Raw genomic sequence first — 23,786 nt, 5'->3', positions numbered from 1 at the left:
GACTCATCGTTAGGATTTTTACTGGAAGAGGTGTTAGGCACCCACAAATCCAAATGAAATAAAAAGCTGGGGGGAAAAAGGATAAAGACAGCAATAAGAAAAGCGATTAATGAAGCTGCTAGGGTCTGCAGCTTCTTGCTGGTTAAAACTGTCACAAACCTCACCAGAAGCCATCCAAAGTGCTGGGGTCAGAGCTTGCCTTGCAGCACAGTCCTGCCATGGGATGCTCAGTCCCAGCATGTGCAGGAAGCTGGTGGCGCTCCCAGCTCCCCAGGGAGGGCTGGAAGAAGCAATGAAACCTCCAGGGCACAGGGCTTTCCTCCCCTCTCCCATGGGAAGAAACTTTGCTGCAGGGAGGGGACACTGCCAGTAGGGAACAGTAATTTTGTGAAGGCAAAATATTGCCAAGAGCAAGAGCTTTCCTGGAGGCAGAACCATCTGGGAATGGTAGGGCTGGGTTCCACATACTCGGAATGGATGGCTTTCCTTGGGTCTTGTAGGTGACATGCAGCTCTTAGGAGGTTAAACCTCCTGCTTCCACTCGCTGGAAGTCTCTGCTCTGATCGGGATGGCACACAGGGTTCCACAACTTCCGAGTCAAGGAGTTATTGCTCAGATATAATTTCCCTATCCTTCACAGAATTATTGCAGCAGGGAGAGGATTAACAGGTATGCAAATCACAGTGGAGGTCGGGGGAGAGCTATGCTAAAAAATTAATAAATGCCACGGTGGTATTGCTGTTCAAGCTCTTGGGTGCCTTTTTAGGAAAACTAATGTGTCTGCAGGGTGACTGCAAGCCCGATGGGAAGAGAGAGCCGAGAGCCAACCTCCTCCCTCCTGGCTCCTGCTCTAGGTCAGGTAATAGGATCTCCTGCACAGCTGGGGCTGGGAACAAGCAGCTAGCACCCCCTTTACGTGCACACACACACACACAACCACAGACTGTGCACAACTGCAGCGTGTCCCTCCTCAGATGCTCAGGACTGCTGCATGCTGAGGAGGGGAGGTGGCAAATGATGGCAGAAGCACAGCCAAAGCTGCCTGTTAAGCCAAGTGAGAGAGGGAAGGCACTCACCAGAGTGTCTGTCTCTGCTGGGACTGGCTGTGGTCCCTGACACGCTGGGCTGCGTTGAGACCTCATGTCATCCTGCAGCCACACGGCACAGCCTGCTCCTGCCGTCTGGCCGTCATCTGGCGGTGGCCAGCAGGGCCAGGCAGCAGCCGGGGTGAGCAGGCAGCTGAGTCCCTCCTTCACCCTGGGTCCCTCCTTCACCCTGGGTCCCTCCCCAGCCACTCTGTCCCAGCTCCCTGCCCAGGTCTGATTTAAACCAGCGGCAGCACATCTGCACCCCCACCTCAGCTACCCCAAGAGAGCACACAGAGTTTCAGGGGGTGGCTAATGGCAAGCTAGAGTGATTTGAGTAAGTCCCTTAGTGCCCAATCTCAATTTCTAAATAAGTCTGCTTTAAATTACATTGATTTATGATTCACATATTTTTATTTGATCAGTCAGTGGTGCTGCAAACCTTCAGGCGCTTTAGGTGTTTCTAATCTCTCCATCCTGTTGGATGGAGGCACCGCTTGCAAAAGGCTTGTTTTTAACCCCTGAATCCACCAGCCACTCAGCCAGGATGGCCAGAAGCCTGTCTCCTGTCCTCTTACTGGGGCTCTTTTCCTGGTGTCCTAGTGTGATCATAGCATAGATTATCCAGCGTCTCTAGAGTCTCCTGCTGTCACACCAAGACACTCAACAAGAAATCGGGGTGAGGATATTTTGGACACTGGTTGTGACAGTCCACACCTCTGGGAGTTTACATTTTAACATTTGTACCAGGAAATCAGTTCTCTCAGTGTCACGGGGTTAGACAAATACCTGATAAAGAAATAAACCTGTCAAATAAATTTACTTTACAAAGGACCAAGCCCTGCAGAAGTCTCTGTTGTGTATTTTAAAAACTGCCTCACGCCTTCACAAACAGACTGCCTGGGATATTGCATTCCTGTGCACTTGGGAGCCGCTGGCAGCCAAAGAGGGACTGTCCTTGGGGCTGTTTTGCTGTGATTCAGCACGAGCTGCTGAGCAGGTCCGCTCTGCCGATCCTCCTCCCCCACATCTTCATCCTCATCCTCCTCCTTTTCCCCCAGCACTGGCTGGGTGAGGGATGGGGCTGACTCACCTTGTTCTGCCTCCAAAGCAAAGGGCCCTACGGAGCACCAAGAGTTACTGCAGGTGAAGTGAAAGCAAACACTGAGCAGGAAAGGCTTTAATGTTGTTAGAAACTTGGTGGGGTGTTTGAAGCCCTGGCAAGTCAAACGTGGGCTGAGCGTGAGGCTGCGTTTTTGAGGTGATCTGCAGCTGGAGAAATGAGCCTGGGAAGGGCTTTCTGGATTCCCCCAGCCTGCACTGCCTGTGCCACATCTCCTGCTGTGCTCTCAAGACAGCCTGGGAGTGCCTGGGCGGCGGTGGTTCCTTCCCTCCTGACAGCTCTTGTTTACTATTAAATAACCTTGAAGACGGAGACGCTGCTCTGTGTCCACAGAGCCGTGCGCTGGTCTGAGCCGCTGCTTTCTCGGGAATAACACACTCTCCCTTCTCCAGCGTTTCCCAGCACACAGAGCGGCTGCTTCCCGCTACCCAGGGGCCCGACTCCCAGACTTACAAAGCACCTTTTTGCTGCAGCGTATTTGCATCTCTTTGTTGATTTTGCTAATCAAGCTCACTCCTGAGCCTTTGAAAACAGTGGTACTCAAAGGCACTCCGTCTCTTTTGGCATGGCAGCCATTTCAGGAGAGGTAACCCCTTGGGGACCAGCCAGGTTTGGTCACCAGGCTGTTAGGGGCTGTGTTGGGAGCACCAGCTGGTGGATGGGCAGAGCATCCAGGTTTCGGAGGCACAGGCTTACCCAACTTTCTGAGCCAAGGTAACGCCACACTGCCACCAAAAGGGCAACATTTCCCTGCCTGTGCCTGACCCCTCGCCCTGCTCCCAGACCCAGGCAGCACTGCCTCCTCCCCTTGCAGGGGGATGGGTGATCTCCCACCCTTTACCATCCCTCCCTGTTCTCACCCACCCTGAGGGGCTTCTGCTGGTTTAGGGAGTGCAACCAGCCCAAGTGGGGACGTTCCCAAGCACTGCCGTGTGCTGAGCTGGCCCTTCAGGGAGGCGCCTCAAATCCCCAGGTGCTCACAGCAGCCACTGGGTAGCACAGGTACAGTCCCTGGGCTGGGGAAGCCGACTTGTGCAGGGCAGCCAGGCAGCTACAAAGCCACCCTCGTGCCATGGAGCTAGGGGACAGAAGGATGAACTCACCCTGGAAACCCAACTCCATCCCTTGCTTAACTGCCCATGGGTTGGCCCAATTCAGAAAGAAGAATTACGTTTGTGTAGACTGGCAGGTCACGAAGATACTTAAAAGTGATATTTACCCTAAGATGTCGTGAAGTGGGGAGACAAGATACCCAGCTCCAAACTATTTGTTTCAGTTCCCTTGGTGCTTTATGCCATCAGTTCCAGCACCTCAGCAAGGGAGCCCAAGCCCAGCCCCACTGAGTGGTCAGACGCCAAATGCCCATTAGATTCCTGTGATGGTGGAGGAACTTCTCCTCAACAAGCACCCACAGACCACTGAGATAACACGTGGCAGTGGCAGCCCAGGTCTCCCCACTCCCCGTGCTGGGCTCTGTGGTTTGAGAGCAGCCAGACCAGGCTGTCACAGAAGAGTCCCTTCGGCTCATGCTGGCTCCAGCACTGAATTTGCATACTGTATTTGCCAAGGGTTATTAGTGTTGATCAGCTGTTAAATAATCTGCCCTTTTCATTTCAGGAGGCCTGTCAGGACTTGTCTTCACAGAGGTTTTACTTAAACAGGAGTTTTATGGCACATTGGAAAGGGGTTTTCATTAGGTAGCCTTTTCCTTGAAATTTCGACAGTTACAAATACTAAACACTGTCTCTGACATCATGAGCGTCTGACACGTGTTGCCTAACCCTCTACATCCTCAGTGAGTGGAAAAGCCTGCAGCCACAGAGCAGTGGAAATTGGGCTGCAGTCCCACTGGCACTCCTCATTGTGCCAAGGGAAGACCCAAGCCAGGAGATGAAGATGAAAGCAGATCCCACATCAGGAAATTAAATTATCCCCTGTTGGAGAAGGGCTCTGTGAGCTTGCTGTACACAGGTTTTAAAAACAGCCTCACCCTGCTCTGCACCTGCAGGGATACAGTCTTTGGGGTGACTTCTGGTTGTATTTCAGCATCCTTGGTTTTATCTGTGTCTCTTCAGGGCCATACACACTTTGCCATTAGCCAGAAACAGGAGCTCCAGAGCATGGGGAGGCTGGAAGCATGGGCTGGTGGTTTAAAGAGGGGGGCTTGTGACTCACAAGGCAACTGCAGGATGGGGTAAGAACCGCATTTTGTGGTTAGGCAACACCGTCAGTGGACTCTGGAAAGTCAGGTCAGGAAAAAAACTTCACTTCAAGACTGAGGGGAACTGCAATAATCAGCTGGTTTCCTCACATGCAATTATTCCCACTACCCTACAAATTTTTAGAAGAGCCAGAAAGGAATGAAAAATATGGATGTGGTAGTAGGGATCTGAAGAGGGGTTTGCTGTGCATACTGGATCGTCTTGAATAGCCCAGTAGAAAAAAGCTGTGCTACTTCATGGGCAAAGGACGTTGGCTGTTACCAGCAAGTGAACTAAAACACCTGCCTGAGGACAGCCCTGCTCTCCACACCTCCCATTCCTCCCACCTGCAGATTTTGGGTGCCTGTTGAACTCCAAGGGCTTTTCACCACGGTTCCTTCAGCACAGGGGAAGAAACCCACGGTGCCAGGGGAGTTTGCTGCCCACTGCCCACCCACCATGCTGGGGGCAGAGCTCTGCCCTCCTCCTGGCCAGGGCTGAGCCAAAGCTGGTGTCTCTGCCTGCTGGCAGAGAAAAGGGGGAGCAGGGAGGTCCCTGCAGAGCCAAGATGACCATATTTTCCTCAGCCATGCCCAGTAAGACAAGAGGGTGACAGTGGGTACCACAGCAAGCTCAGTCTTCACTTTCTCTCCCACCACTCCTCTGGGGAGAAGAAACAAAAGCGACTGTGAAAACCAACCAATTTGACTGTAACGAGCCATAAAACATGGGATCAGCTCTCCACCTCTGGCTCACCTCGCCGGCACAGTGGCTTGGCTGTGCCTTGCTGGTACTGCCTGTGTTACGGTCATCAGGCAACAAAGCCAGCATTTAGAATTGATTAATTGATTTGTACATTAAATAGGTATTTGTGCTCAATTATTGGCAGGTTTGTTAATGGATTACTATTTAAACAATTGTGATATTTTAAATTACACGTTATTTTATAGATGCACATTTACTTAAAAAAAGAGCGCCCCTTGCATCTATTAACATATTAAAAAGAAAATAAAACATTCAGGCTGTTATAATGCACAATGTGGCATTACTCTGGGCGCTTCCTAAGCTAGGGAAATCTTATTTGTTTAATAATAAGTTAGCCATGAATATGCAAATCTGCATCAGTGCAGTACCTCACTGCTGTCACTATTAATGAGTTGCAAATTAATGTGACAACAAAAGGAAAATCTATTTAGTGACAGATTTGTGGTTCATACCTGGCTCAAGAGAGCAACCGTCTACAGTCACGTCAGTCTGCTGGAGGAAAATGTGCACATGGCGTGGACGGGGTTTTCTTCAAGACTGGCAAAACAGAAACAAGCAATGGCTCTCTTCACCCCAAGGGCAGAAGGCACTGCTGCTCCTCAGGATCCATCACTTAACTTGCAGGAAAATACTCTCTTCACTATGCAAGCAGGGGAACCCGTGCAAACCACTTTAATGGGTGAAACGCAGAACTAGCAAGACTGATGCAGATGGGCATCATGGTGGGGTGCTTAGAGCTTCATCTTCTTCAGATCTCTTTGGAGATTTTTGTCCTTGACATCACTCCAAGTGAAACTTGTCGGATGCCTGTTACCTTCTCCTGCTCCTCCTTCTAGCAGAAATGCAACAGTGAATGAGCACACTGAGAAAAGATCTGTGTCTTCACAATTAATGGCATTCAATTCTCCCACCTTGTGTGGTGGTGCCAAGCCCTCTCCTACCACCACTGGTCTCGTACTGAAATGAAAATATGTTCTGCAAACAATTTGAAGCAGACAAAATGCTATTTTTCCAGTTACCTTGGATCTGTGCAAGTTTAAAGTAATAATGTGTGCCTTTTCCCTGTGCAAACTGATGATGCTGAGTGTTTACCAGCAGCTCCACAGAGCCTGGGAATGGCAGCTGCCTGCACTTACCACCCCAATCATTAATGCTCAAATGATGGGTCTCATCTATAGTTTCATTATTTAGCACAGAAATGAAGGGAGGAGTCAGCTTCAAACTCTTTTGATTCATGGAGTGAGCTTGGCCCCTGGGAGCAGTTTTTAAAATAATTTCCATTCTGCTCCTGCTAACTAAAATCATAGAATCATTAAGGTTGGAAAAGACCTCCAAGATCATCAAGTCCAAAGGTTAACCCAGCCCTGACAAGCCCACAACTAAGCCATGTGCCTAAGCACCACATCTACTCTTCCTCTGACCCTTGCTTGCCACTCACTGCATCAGTGTCCTTGGCACAAGACTCCAGCTCAGCCACCACAGCAAAGCAGAAGAAATGAGAGGAGTGGCTGGAGGGAGAAATGACCCGAACAGGAAACTCCCAGGGCTGACCCCACACTGCAGAACTCCTGGGTAAGGCAGGAAGGACAAAGAGGGGTTCAGTGTTTTGGTCCTCAGCAGCATCGCTTATCTCAGGGGAATCCTCTCAGCGCTGCCGGTGCTGTGACTTCCCCTTAGCCTCCCCACCAGGCAGCCAGCCTGGAACTGGGTATTCCCTGGGATTTCCCAGCCAGCAACAAGTAAAAATTTCACAAAGGAACCTCTTGTAAGCGAGGCTCATCTGCCAGCTTTAGCTGGAAGTAGGGTTTTTCCCTATTGCACCAGTGGTTGTCCAACGCCTCCACAGGGCAGCACAGAGTCCCAGCCAAGCAAATCCAAGTGATAAGCAGGGGAAATTCAAGGAAACACCTTGGCTTTGTCCCCAACAGCATCAACACCATGCTCTCACCTTGCAGAAGGCAAGAAACAGGCTCAGCAGGGTTTTACCATCCCCAAAGGCTGCGTTTGCATTTCCTTGTTTTTTTATTAACCTGGAGCAAAGCCAGCAGTGTGAAGCAAGCATCTTTGGCCCAAGGAGGATGCACAGGAAAGTGCTTTAAAGGAGAGCAGTGTGAGATCAGAAACTGAACCGCTGAACACAGCCCCCAGGCTGGCTGGAGCTCACCCAGTTCCAGCCCTGCAGGATCCAGACAGTCCCAGCGCTGGCCAGTGTTTCACTGCCCTGCCCACACTCAGACTGTCACAAAGTTCACTCCCTGCTGGAACACTGCCATCTCTGCTCTCCCAAGGTAACTCTCCCCTCGGCTTGCCTCCTGCAAAGCTACACCTGCATCCAGCCTCTCTCAAACCACCCAGCACAGGGGCAGCCAAGCCAGCCTTGTGTCCCCTCGTGCTCCACTGAACCCTCTGCGTTCCCTCAAGCACCCTCACACAGCCAAGTTCCCTTTAAAGAAGTACATCCCAGAGTATAAAACGGCTACGTTATGCCAAGGGACGGCGCTGGGATCAGGTGTTCCCTGCCATGGCCCTATTTTTAGAGCACAGACGCCCAGGGCAGGCACACACCCTCGCATTACAGCAGCATAAGGCTGTTACTGTATTTGAGCACCAGGCAGGAGCCAGCGTGGAGAAGGCCCAACTGTACCCGGTGGAGGCGGGGGAAAGCTGACTAAGCAGAGATGCTCGGGGAGCACGTGCTCAGGATTCTTTGAGGAGGAGCTGGCCAGAAGAGGAAACCGTGTCAATCTTTTGTTTGCCCGAGGGGCTCGGCGAGAAGTGAGGTGTCTGCCACACACCCCGGGAAGTGGCACAAAGCTGATTTATACCCAGCTTAAGCCATCCAAGCATTACACAGCTGATCAGATAAAGATGTCTGTAACAACTGCTTTTAATGTTCTCCCTTGCCTTAAATTTTCTGGCCCACCTCTTTTTGCTGGGAAAACCAGGGGATGAAAGCAGCTGGCACTATAGAGGTGTCTGTGTTTCAGTTCCTTGCAAAGCTGGAGACTGTTTTAAAAGGAAATACAGCATGCACATAAAAGCTGTGCAGGAGAGACCATCATCCTCCTTACCCAAAATCTGGAAAAAAGATGTCAGCAGATGTATTAGGACTAAAAACTCCCTGTCCCGGGCAGAAATGGGACTTCAGCTTCCAGCAGCAGGCAGCTTTTGGACCCTTCTCTCACCTCTTGGCTCAGCTACAAAACCACCTTACCCACAGGAACAGCCCCGCTGTAAAGCCACACAGTACAAACGTTTGGCAGGAGACTCACCAGCAACGCACCGCGAGAGGCAGCAGGTCTGAGTCTTCCCCTCCAGGGCACCTTCAGAAATGAGACATCATTCCCCCTTACCTTCAGCCTTCAGGACAATGGAGAAACTTCTTCCCAGATTCTTCTCCCAGACTGACCAGGTGCTCTGCTCAAGACCCTCTGGGTGGGGTCCTGGCCCTCATCAGAAGAGCAGTGTGATTTAAACACCTCAGAAGCAATTGACTATCATAGGACATACTACTCTTAATAACAGCCCCAAATTAAAACTCAGGAGTTTGAGTTCACAGCAAGAACTTCCTTCCACAAGGGGAAGGCAGAGAGGGTCTGCCCAAGCCCAGAGAGCCCAGCCTCTTAGGTGCAAGTTCCCAAGCTATGCAAAAGTGACATTCTGGTCACTGTCCCTTTAGATCCCCCCAAAATGTGCTCACAGCTTTAATGCTCCACATTAAAACAGAAGCATTTCCCCTGCTACTGTTTTCCTCCACTCTGCAGGCTTCATTGAAAAGAGAATTAGCCAATGGAAGTTATAAGGATGTCAAAGGAGGGAAAATGACCCAACCTATTCACAATTCTTTAGCAAAAAGGTGCAGAAGGTATTGTGAACACCATTTTTAAACCTCTGTCCCACCAAAAAACCTGCCTGATGTTTTCTTGCAACATTGAATTTAGAAAGCCAATACAGATTGTATTGGCCCCGATTTCATCAGCTGCTTTGCCTGCACCTCTACCAGCCCTGCCCCACTTCAGAAACTACTCCCTCCTTTCATAAACACTAATGAGATGAAGCTCATGTCACAACCAGGCATGGAGTTAATGGGAGTCACTTTAGCCTCTTCATTTCTCAACAGTTTTATTGCCTTTAAGAAAATTTTTGTAAAATATAAATACAAAGGCAGAAGATTTACTTACAAAGTTAAAACACAGATCTCAAACATGAACACACAATTCAGAAAATTTAGTTTATGTACAGTTTCAAGCAACTTCAACATATGTTAGTTTTTCAATATTTTACAAGGTACAGAAAAAATAGTTCAAAGTCTTCTTTAAATAAAGAGCATAAAATGTTTAAACATATATAAACAATCCGGTTTGATGTGTGAAAACTAAATTTCACAGCTTTTAAATTAGGATATAAAAGTTCTTACAATTAGTTGATGCGTATGGATATGGTTTAATTTATATTACAAACTATTGAATTATATTCAATAGTGCTTACCTGGCCAAAGCAGGTAATTCTGTAAACAAAAAAAATGAAAATAATATCACCAAGTGCCTTACCGAATTCTATCTCCCAAACAAGCCACACGACTTTGATCACATCACCTAGAAAAAGTATGTTCTGTGTAATCAGTGCTTTGTATGAAACAAAGTCAATGTGTGTGGGTGTGTTCTTTAAAAAAAAAATGTGTTCCGAGTAATAACAAACTTATCCCAAAGCCTGTGTGCATTTAAAGAAACATTATATAACAATTTTGTAAAAACTGATTGAATTTAAAAAAAAATTCTTCCAAAATCCATCCAACTGGAATTCAGATCTCTTATATAAAGGAAAGATATTTTCATATTTAATAGTGTCCTTTCTTTACAGAAACAATTTCATTTGAACACATATACATAAAGAAGTAACTGTATAGAGCACTGTACATTAAATGGCCTGAAGGTTCACCAGAGGATGTCGAAGGGAGGGTCCTCGTGCGGATGCAACCAGTGAAGCTCGGAGCCGAGCAGAGTCTTGAGCTCGCTTGTGAACTCTACCAAGTCCAACAGCTCTTTGCTCTCTGGGTTAAAGGCTTCAAGGTCCATAGCACAAGAGAACAACTGGCTGAGGGAAGTCTGTTTGTAAAACTCTGCCTCCGTGATGGTGACGACTTCCAGGTTGGGGAAGTTGCAGCGGAAGATGCGAGATGACATTTTTAGCCTCTTCACCACGTCCGAGAGCAGAAGCCAGTTCCGTGGTCTGCAGAAGCAAAGGAGAAAGAGGCTCCAATAACTGACATTAAGTCACAGGATTGCTCCAATAACTGACATTAAGTCACAGGATTCTTGACTCTTCCCCACACTGCTCTGTGTAAAACCCTCCCTGATCCACAAACGACCCCTCTGAAATCAAGGCTGCTGCCCAGGGGTCAAATGTAACAGATGAGCAGGTGTGTATGTATTTATTCAGAGTACTGCTGCCTGCAGCTTTGAGGAAGGAGGGATCCAGGCACACAGGGGCACTGGAACCTATAAAACGTGGGCTCCTCAGTGCCCACGTGGGCCAGTAGCCACCCCAACTCATACAGCTGAAGGTTAGCCCAGCTGAGCCCAACTTTCAATCTGCAAATTAGTAGATGACTTATAACCACAAAATTCAGCACCTCTGACTTCTAGAGATGCCAATATTAAATAGAAGTCAACAGTGAGTTGGTTTTTTGTCAGATAAACAACACAGTTTTTAAATTCAATCTTTGTAGTTGTCTACTTCAGGGAACTTAAGTTATATCCATCACACAAGTAACAAAATCATGCTAAAACCCACACTCCTGCATGATGAGTATTTAAAACCAGCTGTCATCAAAATCGGTGCAAATGGTGAACAACAGTTGTATACAAATCTAATTTATATCTTAAATATAATAGATAATACAACTTTCCAGGTCTTTGCTTATTATTAAGTATCATAGAATCTTCCCTAAGAAGCTTATTTGTTTATTCCAATTCAGAGCTTTAAACCAGTTTTGCAACAAAGTCTAGAAAAGCAGTAATGGTGTCCTTTTTTCATCCACAAAAGCGTGTCCACTCAGCAGCAGAACAGGAAAGCCCGCAAAATACAATTAACACCTTACAAACATGATATCCAAATTTAAGTGCTAGAAGCACTTCTATTTTGGGAAGTTATAAACAAGATGCCTGTCTGGGATGAGGAAAGGGATTTGTGTTCAAATGTCACTTGTCCTGCTTTGGAATATGGCAGTAAAAACTCAGCCCTGACAAACCAGACCCTCTCACCTCCTATTAGTTTATTTCCAAAAAACCCCAGCAGCTAAAATATTGATCTCTCATTTATGTTAAAATTGTATGTCTTGTGCTTTTCTCCACCATCACAAACTGCCACCAACCCCAAGCAGGACATCCCACATGTTTTTACCCCAAAACCTGTACTTGTTCTTACCCCTGAGAGAGACACACTTGAATGTTGTAACACGGTAAGGGAGGCTCATCCAAAAATTCAAATTCAAACACATCACTGAAGCCATCTTCATCTTCATCACCAGGGCCAGGAGGATTTGCCAAGACATCAAATCCAGATTCATCTTTTGGATCTAAATAAAATTGAATAAAGGTGCTAAGTCAGCAATGAAAAGACTGTTGCAGGTCTTGCTTTTTTTCTCAGTAACGTGATCTGTAAACAAAATCAGTTTGCTTCCTTCCTAGCTTCCTCCACCACAACAACAGAACAGCCCCCTCCACCCCCACGTGCCCCATGTTTTTAAAGTCTCTGCGTACAAAGAAATAAAGGGCAACATTTGCTCACCGCACACAGAGCTGCCATAGAAATCCCAGTACAAACCAGGGTCATCAACACTTCGACCTTGCAGGTCAGTTAAATACTCTGGAGAGGAAAAAACAACAACAAAAACATACTGATGAGAACAAAAAGCTGGCAAGTTTAGCAGACCGTGCGTCAACAGAGCCTCAATACGCATCCTCCATACCTTCCATCAAAAAATCCCTCACCATATTCCTGGCACACATGCTACAAACAACAGCATATACATGCCATTCCCCCACATCAAATAATGACACACCACATCAAAGGTCTAACAGGGACAGATCCAAGCTTCAGCTTCAGAAACTGAGAGCAGCATCTCATTTTTGTGAAGATCTCATTTTTTTGGCCTTCACATTTTACACCGGACACCAACTTGAGGGTGAAACTGTGGCCCCCAAATAAACTGATGAACAAGGTTTTTCCACACAGATATGTTCAGAAGGTGTAGTTCTCTTCTACAGATATAATTTGGGAGATTTACAAGCTGAATTGGTGAAAAGATACTGGGATTCAGGATGCTAGGAAGTCAAAGATGCTGGACTTTGTATCAGACTGGAGTCCTGATACACTTACGTGCCTTCTATACTGCACCCTTTAAACAGGTAAAACAGGTGAATACTTAAACTCATGGACTGTGAATGCTCAGAGGTAAGTTATTAGGGAATGTAAGTGTCTTCATCCAAAACTAAGAGGAAAAAAACCCCCTAAAACCATGTTACAGCATGGACATGTTTAAAGACAAGAGCCTTTAATGTAGTTTTACAGTATTTCAGATATAAAACACGGCAGAACTGGCAAAACCAAAAATAGTCCAAGATAAAAAGCAAGACCATGGGAAAACATGAGTATGTTTAACAAACAGCTATTTGAATTGGCAAGGTTCTTGTTTTCACATTTCAAGCAGAAAACTGAAGGCACCGAAACAGCCCGCTGACCTCCTACCCACCTATCAAATCTGACAGTGGAATAATCCTTATGACTTATTAAGAGTTTCAATTAGAAGGAGCCCCCAAGCATGGCTGTGCTTCCCACCTGCAGCCTCTGGGTTTTTGCAGGCACAGAGGGAGCTACTGCAGCCCACCCCACCCCATGGCTCCTTGGCATGAAGTCACCCCTGCCAGGAGGGTGGGACTTTTTGGGACAGGGAACAAGCCCCCATCTGCCAGGACCAGAAAGCCCTATGCAATGTGGGCACAGACCTGTGAGGAAGGTCTCCATGAGTTCACTGTGGGTCATTTTCACAATGGTCCTCCCAGAGTAGGTTGCAAGTGTTGGATCAGCACCATAGGACAGTAACAGGCGGACAATTTCCAAGTGGTCATTTTCGACCGCATCGTGGATTGGTCTGGTGTGAAGGAAAAGAAAAATCACCGTGTTACATTTTGACTCAACAGTATTATGCAAATGTTTTTGACAAGAAACTTCTGACTGTAGATCAAAGTTATTTATAGAATGTAACACTATTAATACAGCTGCCAATCATCTTATTGTCGGTTTTACTTGCACATCATCCCCTCCCCTCTTGTCTTCAGTCAGATTGCTCAGGGCAGGTATTTCTGTTACGTCTACTCCTTGCTGTACACATTTTCGAAGGACAGTAAAATAATTACACCGCTGTAACAGAAAGCAGGAGTTTGTGTGAAGCCTCACAAACATCATTTTGCTGCAAGTCACTCTACCGTTCCAAATCTCTGCCAATTTAACAGCGTGTTGTGGAGAAAGGCTCATTCAGCCTGCCTCTGGGCAAGCACGGAAATCAGTTACCCAAAGCTTCTAAATTACGTACACAGAAATAAGTTATGAAAATTTGCTAGGAATTAAACTTCCACGCAGAACATCCTCTTTAAACAATACTTGTGAATATATTTGCAGCACAATTCAACCCTTCTAATCAGAGAATAGAAAAACATGTTATTTTAAAGTGTAGTCCACCCAGAAATTAACGCATTTTATGCGCCATGAGCAATCTATACAAGCTCAGACATAGATTTTGTGAGCCTTCAGAAGGATTATTCATTAATACACAGCCCTGCAATTCCAGGTTTAGAATTCCTTATCACTAATTATAAATCGCATTAACTTTTTGCCTTTAAAATTGATTATATGTAACGGGGAGTTGTCTGGAAGTAGAACGTATTACCCTTCAGACTAATGAAGATGTGTTAAAATCCCATCTTTTCCTTAGACAGCAAGAGCAGGGAACTAAAAGCAGAGTCCAATGTGTGGACAGGGATCATGGCAGTCCAACTCAGCTCAACACTCCTCCTTTGGGCTGTCAATACTGCTACCCCCCAACAAGGCTTTCAAGCTCTCAGGAAGCTTGTATTTAAAGGCAAGGAAGGACTTTAACCGGGATCACACACTGCCTTCCTGGAAAGCTTTCACAATGACGTTAAAAGGGGAAGTCATCTGGAAGCACAGCCAAGCAAACCTCTCCGCTCCATCTCCCCATCTGCCAAGCGACGCTCTGCTGACAACCAGGGCTTCAACTCTCTCCTGCCAAGAGGTCACATCCCACCACTCCTGCCTCACATGGCAATGTCCCCTCTATGTCACCACTGCTTTGGCGTGACCTGGCATCCACGTGAGCTCAGGACAGAGGAGGGGAGGATCCAAGCAGTCAGAAGAGAACAGCACACCACTGTTTTCCCATCTATCACACCGCACTGCTGGTAGGAAGGGGAGGAGGGGGACTCTGGTAAGTCTCTAAAAGATGTTCCAGATATATTTACTCCAAGTACTTTCCAGTAGGCTGTGTGTGACTTAGGGTGACTAACACAGGCTACACGTGAAGGGTTCTTGCTTGCCCCCATCTTGCTGGAAAGCTGCATGTCATACTGGTTTTGACATGTAAACAAGAGACTGACATGAGGAGGTGTACTTGGGGACTTGCTGGCTTGTTCCCTATGGAAAGAGGGCTTATCCCATGCTGCCTGCCTCCTATACACCCCATGCCAGCAACAGTGAAGAAGCAGGTGATCCTCGAGCTGCTGAGCACAGTCCTCAGTCCAGCTTGTGCCAACCCTCAGACCCTCGGCAGCAGAGAGCACAACACGTGGACGCCTTCAAATCCCAACATATCACTCTTCAGAAAGCCACCTTCACATTTTAAGACCAGAGAGGTCCATGAGGATCACTTGCAAAGGGTCAGGATATCCCTTTCTCAGTTTCTGAGGGAATGTCTCTAACATAACACTGAAACTGATGCCTTTGACACAGACAGTGCTGGAGGAGCCAGCATTCCCAGGATGCCCTGCAAGTCTCACCTTCCCACCTCCACCTACTGACTCAGTGCTTCCCCACAGGGGAAGCATCACATCCAGGATCTGGTCAGTGCTGTATCACAGTGTCACATCCCAGGTGACACCAAGCAGGAGGCAACAAATAACACAGGTGCCGACACAGAGGATGCAGAAGTATCGGGTGTTCCTTGCTGTCAGCAAGCATCTGAGGCCTGAGCTGCTGGGTCACGGTACTCTGAGCAGCTACAGCAGCAAAGGTCAGCCTTGCTGCAAAACCTCCTGTCCTCCACTGGGCACGAAGCATCCCTGGCTGAAAGTCTGGCAACAGGCACCGGGAGCAGATGAGAGTTACGGCTGTTGCCAAGTGCTGGGAATGCCCTTTCTCCCCCACTCCCTCGCTTTACTGGAGTCTTTAATTTTGAACTCTTTTTAAATTTTATTTCAGAATTACAATTTTCTGGTTCTGGGAGGGGGTTGAGGAGTGTTGTGGGATTACTGGTTTGCGGGTTTTCTTGTTTGCATTTGGGTTTTATTTTAAACTGACTTACCTAAGTGGCTTTTGAAGCAGTAATGAATTCAAGATGATCCCTTAACTTATTAAAAACAGCATCTAAATCACCGCCCAGTGTTTCAATTGATTTAACGACACTCAGACGAGTTTATTAAAGGGTGCCTGGGCATTTCCCAGGAAGGAAAAATTGCAGCACATGGGCTGTAACCCTGTGATGGAACCTCCTTCTCCCTTTTTACAGGTCACCAAGCCCAACGCAGTGCTGCAGACAGAGGCAGCAGGGAAGGCAGACCCAGATTCATCATCTAAGAGTACACAGGGAGGCTGCCCGGGCATAAGAGGGGAATTTATAGAGGCATGGGGAAGGAAAGGCGTGTAAAGCAGTGCGGAAGAAGGAAGAACAATAAATAGAAGGAAGGAAAGAAAACACTGGCAGGGAGGGGGGGGGAAAGGAGATTCCCCATAGATAAGTTAAGGGAGAAAAGGCCAAAACAGAGCACTGACAGACTCTTTTACTGGCTAGAACAGCTTCTTGGCAAGCTCAAGAGCGGGACCATGCAAAGGCACAGCTATTCGTTTGCTTCTCCCAGCAGGGCCAGCAGAGGAGGGAGTATTCTTCGGTCTTGGCAGAGTTTAACCATCCTCTTTGTAGGATGCAAAAGCAACTACTGGAATAGGCAACTTTTTCAGAAGTGGGGGAAAAAAAGATCCCTGGGAGTCCTCTCCTGGGCTGCTTTGCCCATACAATCTCTTCTGCCCTGAGCTTCGTGGAAATAAACACTCTCTATCCCTAACGGTATAGTTAACGTAGCACAGCTCGTTTCTAAAACAAACCCTTCAAAAGGCCCCAGAAGAATCTGGGGACATTCAAGAGCTGCAATATCCTACGAAAGACACACATCTCAACCCTCTCTTGTGTACTGTCGAACTCTTCCTACTATTTTTACCACCACTAGAGTTAGGAAAACATTTCACTGGGGGTTTATCATTCCACCACCAAAATTATAAAGTATTTAGACCAGTCAGGGTTTGCTCTCAGCCTTCCAGGCACCACCAGAATTCTCCTCGCTGCAGTAAGAGGTCCTGTAACTCGCCGAGCAATGCCATATTTTGGCGTTGTGTTTTTGTTTCCACCCGCTCCGTTACGCAAGGCTGCCCCACGGAAGAGGCACGGTGCGAGTTGCAGGAGGGCAGCTACGCAGGCTGACTCTTCTTTAACGAAATTAGCTGCTGGAAGGTATGGCTCTGCCAAGACCAGCTGAAAGGACACAGGAAGAGAGCCATCTTGGCATGGTCCTCGCAGGGAAAAAAATAAAAAAGGCTGAGCTCATCAGCTGCCAGCGGGAAGGATACAGCAAAACTGGCTGCGGAGAGAGAATCCAGCAAGCGAACTCTGAAGCAACGTGAAGCCCTCGCTAATAGGCAGGGGACGCCTGTATTTCTGGCATGTGGCTTTGTTTCTATAGTGGCACGGGTTCAGCTAAGGCATGCTGCAGAGGTAAGAGGAGAGGAACAGCGAGATGAGGCCAAACAGACGTGGCAAACAGCCTTGCTCATGTCAGTTCGAACACCCCTTGTCGAGCTACTGCACTTTCTGGGGTCCTGTCAGGGAAGGGAAGCTCTCACCTCTTAAGCACGGTCTATTATTATTTATAGGTAAGACGATTAAGAGCCCTCAGTGACTGCAGCACCTCGGAGACAGGTCTTAAAGATCTCTGGGTTCTACAATAATCTTTGATTAGGCACTAATTGAGCAGCAGAGTGCTTGTGTATTCAGGGTCTGCAGGCACTGCATGCGGTCTATCAGCACAGAGTTTAAGGGGAAAAACATCCAAGACCTACCACATTTAGCCTGGCCAGATGTGCTGTGAATAGGGCAGAGAGGGACATCCTGTGCCGAGCTGCGGTGAAGAGAAGGGCTGCACCATTCCCAAATGCTGTCACCTCCTTGCCCCCTACACCACAGTCTGGTGCTTTGTTTGATTCTGACTTCACCGAGATTCCTGATACTATCAGGAACCAGAGGCTGAACGCGTGCCTCATCCCAAAACACACACATGCAAAGCCAGCACCCTGATCAGAGGACCCGCAGCACTTCAGACAGGACTGAGAGATGCACAGAACTTCCCTGCATCCTTCACACTCACGTGGACATCCTGTACAGACCAAAGCCATATCCTCACCTGCCACAACTTTTCAGAGTGTCCTCCAAAAAAGCTGTCGGCAGAGGCAGCAAATAAGAGCGCCCAAAGCTTCAGGTGACCCCTCACTGCCACAGCTGCACTAACACAGCACACGCAGTTGCATCACAGTTACATCACCCCTGTGCGCTGCTTGACACTAACTGAACAGAACTACACACACCCACTGTCACCGTCTGCAGCTTGAGAGCTTCCACAGCACGACCAAAAGTACCTCTGGATAGGTGAGGTGGCAGAGGGGAAAACAAAAAGCATATTAAGTGTCATTTAAAGAGCAGGGGAGGAGGACAAGTCTTTATGGTGCGTTATTTTGGGTTTTGTTTTGGGGTTTTTTTGTTGTTCTGTTTAAGACTTTATTGTATTTCTAAGCGTTGAACATGTTCAGGAATTTAATTTTAAAACCAACACAGCTGAGGAAGACTGACACATCTTTCCTCCTAAAACTTAAAGGAGAAAAACTTTCAAGAGAGAAATGGGACTTGTCTTATGAATGTCCTGTTTTACTCTACAGAGACAGAGAAGTCTGGTTCCGCCAAAAGGCAGTGCATTACACAGACCCAAAGTTCCTTACAGAAGCTTCTGCTCTCTCTCCTGCCCAACTAAAACCATCTTTCCTCTGTATATTAGTTGTGTTTTGGATTCTTGCTGTCTGTTGGGCACCTTTCCAAATGAAAAGTAAGTCTGCCCTCAGAAAAGAGAGGCTACAGCACGCTGAGTTCTGACATTATCATCTATGATCAGATCATCATTATGTTCATTTCTAAAATCCATTTTCCCCAAAACAACTTTTCAGGGTACATTGGCCAAGTTTCTTTCTTGAAAATCAGCTCCGTCTGTGACTAGAAATCAAAGGTGGACTCTGAACTGGCGGGTGATTAAGACCGATCAGACACTTCCCGGGGATAATTTTCTATATAGGTTATTCCAGCAAGTGAGACAAAAATAATTTAGGATTCTTCTTACGGCAACTCGCTGCTGTTGGCACAGGTCACGTATTAAAGCTGAAGGCAGCAGAAAATGCGAGGCTGTTTGGCAGCCTGGAGAGCTCAGAACTCTTACAAAGAAGTGGGCGACAGAGGAGGAATCTGACAATCCAGTCAGGGTTTTAATGTTTCTCCAAAAAGCTTTCCTTTGGGCTGTAATGAGCTGGTGATGGGCCGGTAACAATGGACCATCATGAACTTTTAATGGACCATCCTAACCAGCTCTCTTTTTGTTTTCATGACTCCTCCCTTCCCAAGTTAATAAATAAAGAGCTTAAAAACAAAAGAAGCAGGCTCTTAGTTACGCTAATTTTACCTCCCTGGCTATTTGGATGGTGATAGGGAAGGCGATAAACCATTTAAGATAACAAGCTGCAGGAGATTGGCAGAATACAAAGAGACCTGTCCCCAAAATGCATAGACTGAATAACGCTCTGCATATGCTCAGGACAAGTTACCCCAAGGTCAGCCTCGCAGAGGTGGTCAAAGAGGTGCTTTAGGAGATACACAAGAAGCTTAAAAACAGATCCGGAGCAGCATTTTTTTTCTCCACAAAGCAAAAAAAAGAAAAGCTCGCTATCTATTCTGGCAGCACAGGAACTAAGCACCCCTACTAATCTGTGAAGGAAACTGAAAAAAAAAAAAAAAAAGGCTAATTCGGGATTAAAAAAAGAAAAAAGTAAATCCAAAATATCAAAGGAGCAGATAGTTTAACAGTTCAGCAAACAACATTTTTATACAGCATATACAGGGCTCGCACACCCGATCGCCACAAAAGCCTGAAGTGCTCTCAAAAGTAACCCTGCTAACAAGGCAAACTCCACTCTTTTGGCACAACTCAAAGGACCTGGAGGGCACATGAGCAGGACTGCAGCTCAAGTATCACTCCTTCCTGCCCTGCAGCTGGCAATTCCACTAACTAACAAAAAACAACCAAAGCACAACTTATTAAAATTCCCAGAAGAAAAAAAGAAATTACCCTGAAGCCGAGTCACAACAGAAGCGTGTCCCCACTGCTTTATTAACCGGAGAGCAGAGGAGGTCACCGAGTCCTGCACGCCCCTGCCCAAGGAGCAGCAGTAAGGCAGCGCTACCTGCTTTGAGCGTCAGAGGGTGGGATGGGGGGACAAGGAGAGGATAAAGGAGAGGCACAGAGGGAAGGGAGGTAGTGATGAGCCGCGGGTGGGCCAGGGGTGCTGCTAACCTGGTTCCATCCTGAGCACTGCAGTTCACGTCCGCGCCGTACTCGAGGAGGTGCCGCACGATGCTCAGCCAGCCTCTGGCACAGGCCTCGTGCAGGGCACAGTAACCCGCGTTGTCACGATGATTCACATCACACGCCTTGTTTTCCAAACAATACAGAACCACTTCCTGGAAACAGGAGGGAAGACAGATGAACATCGAGTTATTTCTTGCTGTGTAAATGGCGCAGATTTCTCTGCTCGAAGGAAAAGGGGGGGGTGGGGAAGGGGACAAAAACACAAAACCCGTATGATATGCTAAGTTACCCTCTACGAGATGGGCCAGTCAAAAGGAAAATAAAAGGGAGCTGTTGACAGTCCTGTCTGTTCAGGAGACAGCAGAGACCACGACTTCCCTGGGCAGACTAATTTGGGCAAAGTGACATCGAGAGCTCCATGACCCACAGAACCCTGTAACCCTCAACATCAGGAACTGTCACAGAGGGAGAATGTGAAAATTTCAGACAACACTCATGATGTTCCACTTCTGAAGACTTCCACACATAAAGCTAGAGGGAAGGTTGTTACTCTTACATCTGCATTTTTAGCAGAAAATTCTGCGAGTGTAACAGCAGCACAGCCGACATCAGTTTGATTTTAAAAAGTGCATGACCCGAAACATTTAAGACACACAAAGGATGGTTTGCTATCAGCAAACAAAAACCAGCCTGGCTCTATCGAGATGAGGGAAATCCCATTTTCACCCACCCCGGTTTTCTGCATGCAGAACTAAAGCCAGGCGCCAGGTTCCAATAACGAGCCCGGCGCCGCAGGAAGCCATGTGAATTTAACACAATTCATCTTGCAGTCAAATACACCACGCTCCAGAGCCTGGGCCAGACTCAGCTCTGCACTGCCATGCAGCCTTGGAACAATGACTGCTCCATCACTCAACCAAAAATTTAGGATGGTGCGAGTCTTCCTCGACTTGTGTCGGATGCAAAAGAAAGCAAAAAAAAAAAAAACCAAAACACATTTCTAAGAGATGTTGAATGCATAAAACAGCCCCCACGTTCCCAGATTAGTGGTAAACCATTCATTTTGCATTTGAGTGACATCCTTGCAAAGCCAGATACGGCACGGAGGGGGCGAGTGCTTGTTTTGCCAAAACAAGAGAATAAAACGGAATTGTCGGGCGCAATGCATTTGTTCTTCCCGTTTCAAAATAAACCGGAAAGCCCGCAATAATCTGTGCTCTGGGCACACCTGACTCGAGAGCCGGTATCCAGGATACAGCATGAAGCTGCTCTTTTAGCAGGCCCTCACTAACCAGGCTAGAGCTGGGAGCTAATGAGCTGCCTGTCCCAGGCTCCAGAGCACCCCCTCCACCTGCCACGAGGGATGCACCCACCTACCCCTGATGCACCCCCCCGGTTTAACCCGGGACCCCCACAGTCCCACCTCTCACCAGACAGGGGCTCTGAATGCTCCTACTAATCAGCCCAAAGGCCAGAAATCAGTCCAGAACGGATGCTCTTTACCCTGCACATGCTCGAGCCCATAAGAAAGGGCTGTGCAAATTATACTCCGGAGGTATGAATTTTCCTTCAAAACCAGACCACCCTGCCAGGCAAATTAGCAGATGGATATAGGTAGCAGAAGCAGCTGCTGTATTCAGCTCCACTTTTAGCATGCAGTCACCATTTAAAATAGATTTTGCAACTCAAAATAAAAGATGTTTCATCTATTTTTGTAGAAAGGAAAGGCTCATCCTAGGGTGGAATACCTACTACTGGACAAAAAAGCTAATTTTGTCGGGCAATTCTGTGTTAAGAGGCTATAAGAAGAATGTCATTAACCACAAAATGTAACCATAAAGACCATAAAACTCTACATTGTTAATTAATTAAATGCCTCATTAACTTTTTTTAACATGATTTATTCAATTTACAAAAAAATTAGCCATCACTGCCGAATACAGGAACATGTGGTGCCACAAACACACTTTTGGTTTCACAAGCATTTCTCACTAAGGTTCGGGGAAGGCTGTGAGAGTTGCCACAGGGCACTTTAATGTCTGTTCAGGTGCTCTATTTAAACCAGCAATCTGAAAATCACTCGCAGTTAATCCAAAGAGTCAAACCAGAACACAACTGGACACTTCCACCTCTTGCTGCTTGCAACGCCAAAATGTGCACATATGCATGATCCATCCTCATATGCAAGGAGCTGCCCTTCTTAGGTACTCCTTTACCAGGGGAAGAGGTCTGCATCCCCCATGCTCCAAGAAGCACAGTTCCTCCCACACCCAACCTGGAAATGCCCTTGGGTGAGGCATTATATGCTGAGCCTTAACAGTTCCCCCAGCATCACAACAAACCCCAGAAGCGTTGCCCATTGCTGGGCAGGATGCAGGAACACTAGGGGAGCTGTGCAAGGGCAGGATGATGCTCTGGAGCTCCTGCTCCTGTGACAGTGACACTGGGAACTCCCCGTGCCTGGATAAGCTCTGCCTTCACGTGTGTTTAAACACCCTACCACACACTCCACTAATTTCACTGCCTTCCCAGGAAGGATTTAATACCAAACTGATGAGAGAACTTTCCAAGTCCACTGTCCACTGGTTTCACCCCAGCCAGCAGCCAAGCCCCAGGCATCCACTCACTCACTCCCCCACCAGCAGGACCAGGGAGAGAACTGGAAGGATAAAAGGTGGAAAACTCATGGGCTGAGATAAAGACAGTTTAATAGGGAAAGCAAAAGCCTTGCAGACAAGCAAAGCAAAACAAGCAATTCATTCACTGCTTCCCATGGCTGGGCAGGTGTTTGGCCACCTCCAGGAGAGCAGGGCTCCATCACGTGTATCAGTGACCTGGGCAGACAAACACCATCACTCCAAACGTCCCCTCTTTCCTCCCCCAACTTTATACACTGATCCAGGATGTCACATGGTCTGGAATATCCCTTTGGCCAGTTTGGGTCACCCATCCTGGCTGTGTCTCCTCCCAACCTCCCATGCACACCATGTGTACATGCCACACCAGTGTGGCAGTAGGACAAGCAGGAAAGGCCTTGGCTCTGTGTAAGCCCTGCTCAGCAATAACAAAAACATCCCTATATTATCATCACTGTCTTCAGCACAAATCCAAAACACTGCCCCATACCAGCCACTGGGAAGAAAATTAATCCTACCCCAGCCAAAACCAGCACATCCAGACACACACGAAAAAGCAACACGAGGCACAAAGACAGCCAGTGTTTCCTCTCATGTCAATTCATTACACAAGCTTTTTGTAATTTTTTTTCCCAAGAAGACTCTACGCTCCCTGTAATTCCCACTTCACAAAAAGTAAATTACAGTTTTAAGACTACCATTATCTCAAGTCATTTGTTTTAAATGGGGGAAACAGAACGGATTCAAGAGTGTCCATACCCTGGGATGGGCTGGTAACATCCTGCTGAAGCATGGCCCGGTGCAGAAACCTAGGAAGGAAAAGGCAAAGCTTCCCACCAGCTTCATCAGGGATTTCCAGGGCCAAAGACCATTTGCTGCACTGTCTTTAAGTAGCCTTGGTGGCTGCAGCCCTGCAATTTATCTGACCAGACACAAGCCATGTTTGTCCTTCGGCATTTCACACTCGCGTCAGCTTTACACACCGAATCATATCCGCTTGTGTCCTGCTTGTG

General features: G+C 47.3%; 1 protein-coding gene across 9 annotated transcripts in view; it reads right to left on the bottom strand.

Annotated features, from left to right (window-relative positions):
• Positions 1–9,279: 9,279 nt before the first annotated feature.
• BCOR (BCL6 corepressor) overlaps positions 9,280–23,786 on the bottom strand; it is an 82,238-nt gene continuing 67,731 nt past the window's right edge. For all 9 annotated transcript variants that reach the window (XM_042035048.1, XM_042035056.1, XM_042035039.1 and 6 more), the window contains 5 exons: positions 20,123–20,289; positions 13,181–13,326; positions 11,964–12,041; positions 11,601–11,751; positions 9,280–10,403 (listed from right to left, as the gene is read on the bottom strand). In XM_042035048.1, the coding sequence (XP_041890982.1) occupies positions 10,109–10,403; positions 11,601–11,751; positions 11,964–12,041; positions 13,181–13,326; positions 20,123–20,289 (837 nt within the window). In that variant the 3' untranslated portion in view covers positions 9,280–10,108. The remainder of the gene's footprint in view (positions 10,404–11,600; positions 11,752–11,963; positions 12,042–13,180; positions 13,327–20,122; positions 20,290–23,786) is intronic.

This window comes from Corvus kubaryi, unplaced genomic scaffold (genome assembly GCF_017639235.1).
Source record: "Corvus kubaryi isolate FWS band 111438036 unplaced genomic scaffold, C.kubaryi_AGA036_p1.0 133, whole genome shotgun sequence".
Lineage (NCBI taxonomy): Eukaryota > Metazoa > Chordata > Aves > Passeriformes > Corvidae > Corvus > Corvus kubaryi.
This window is presented reverse-complemented; position numbering and strand designations above follow the sequence as displayed.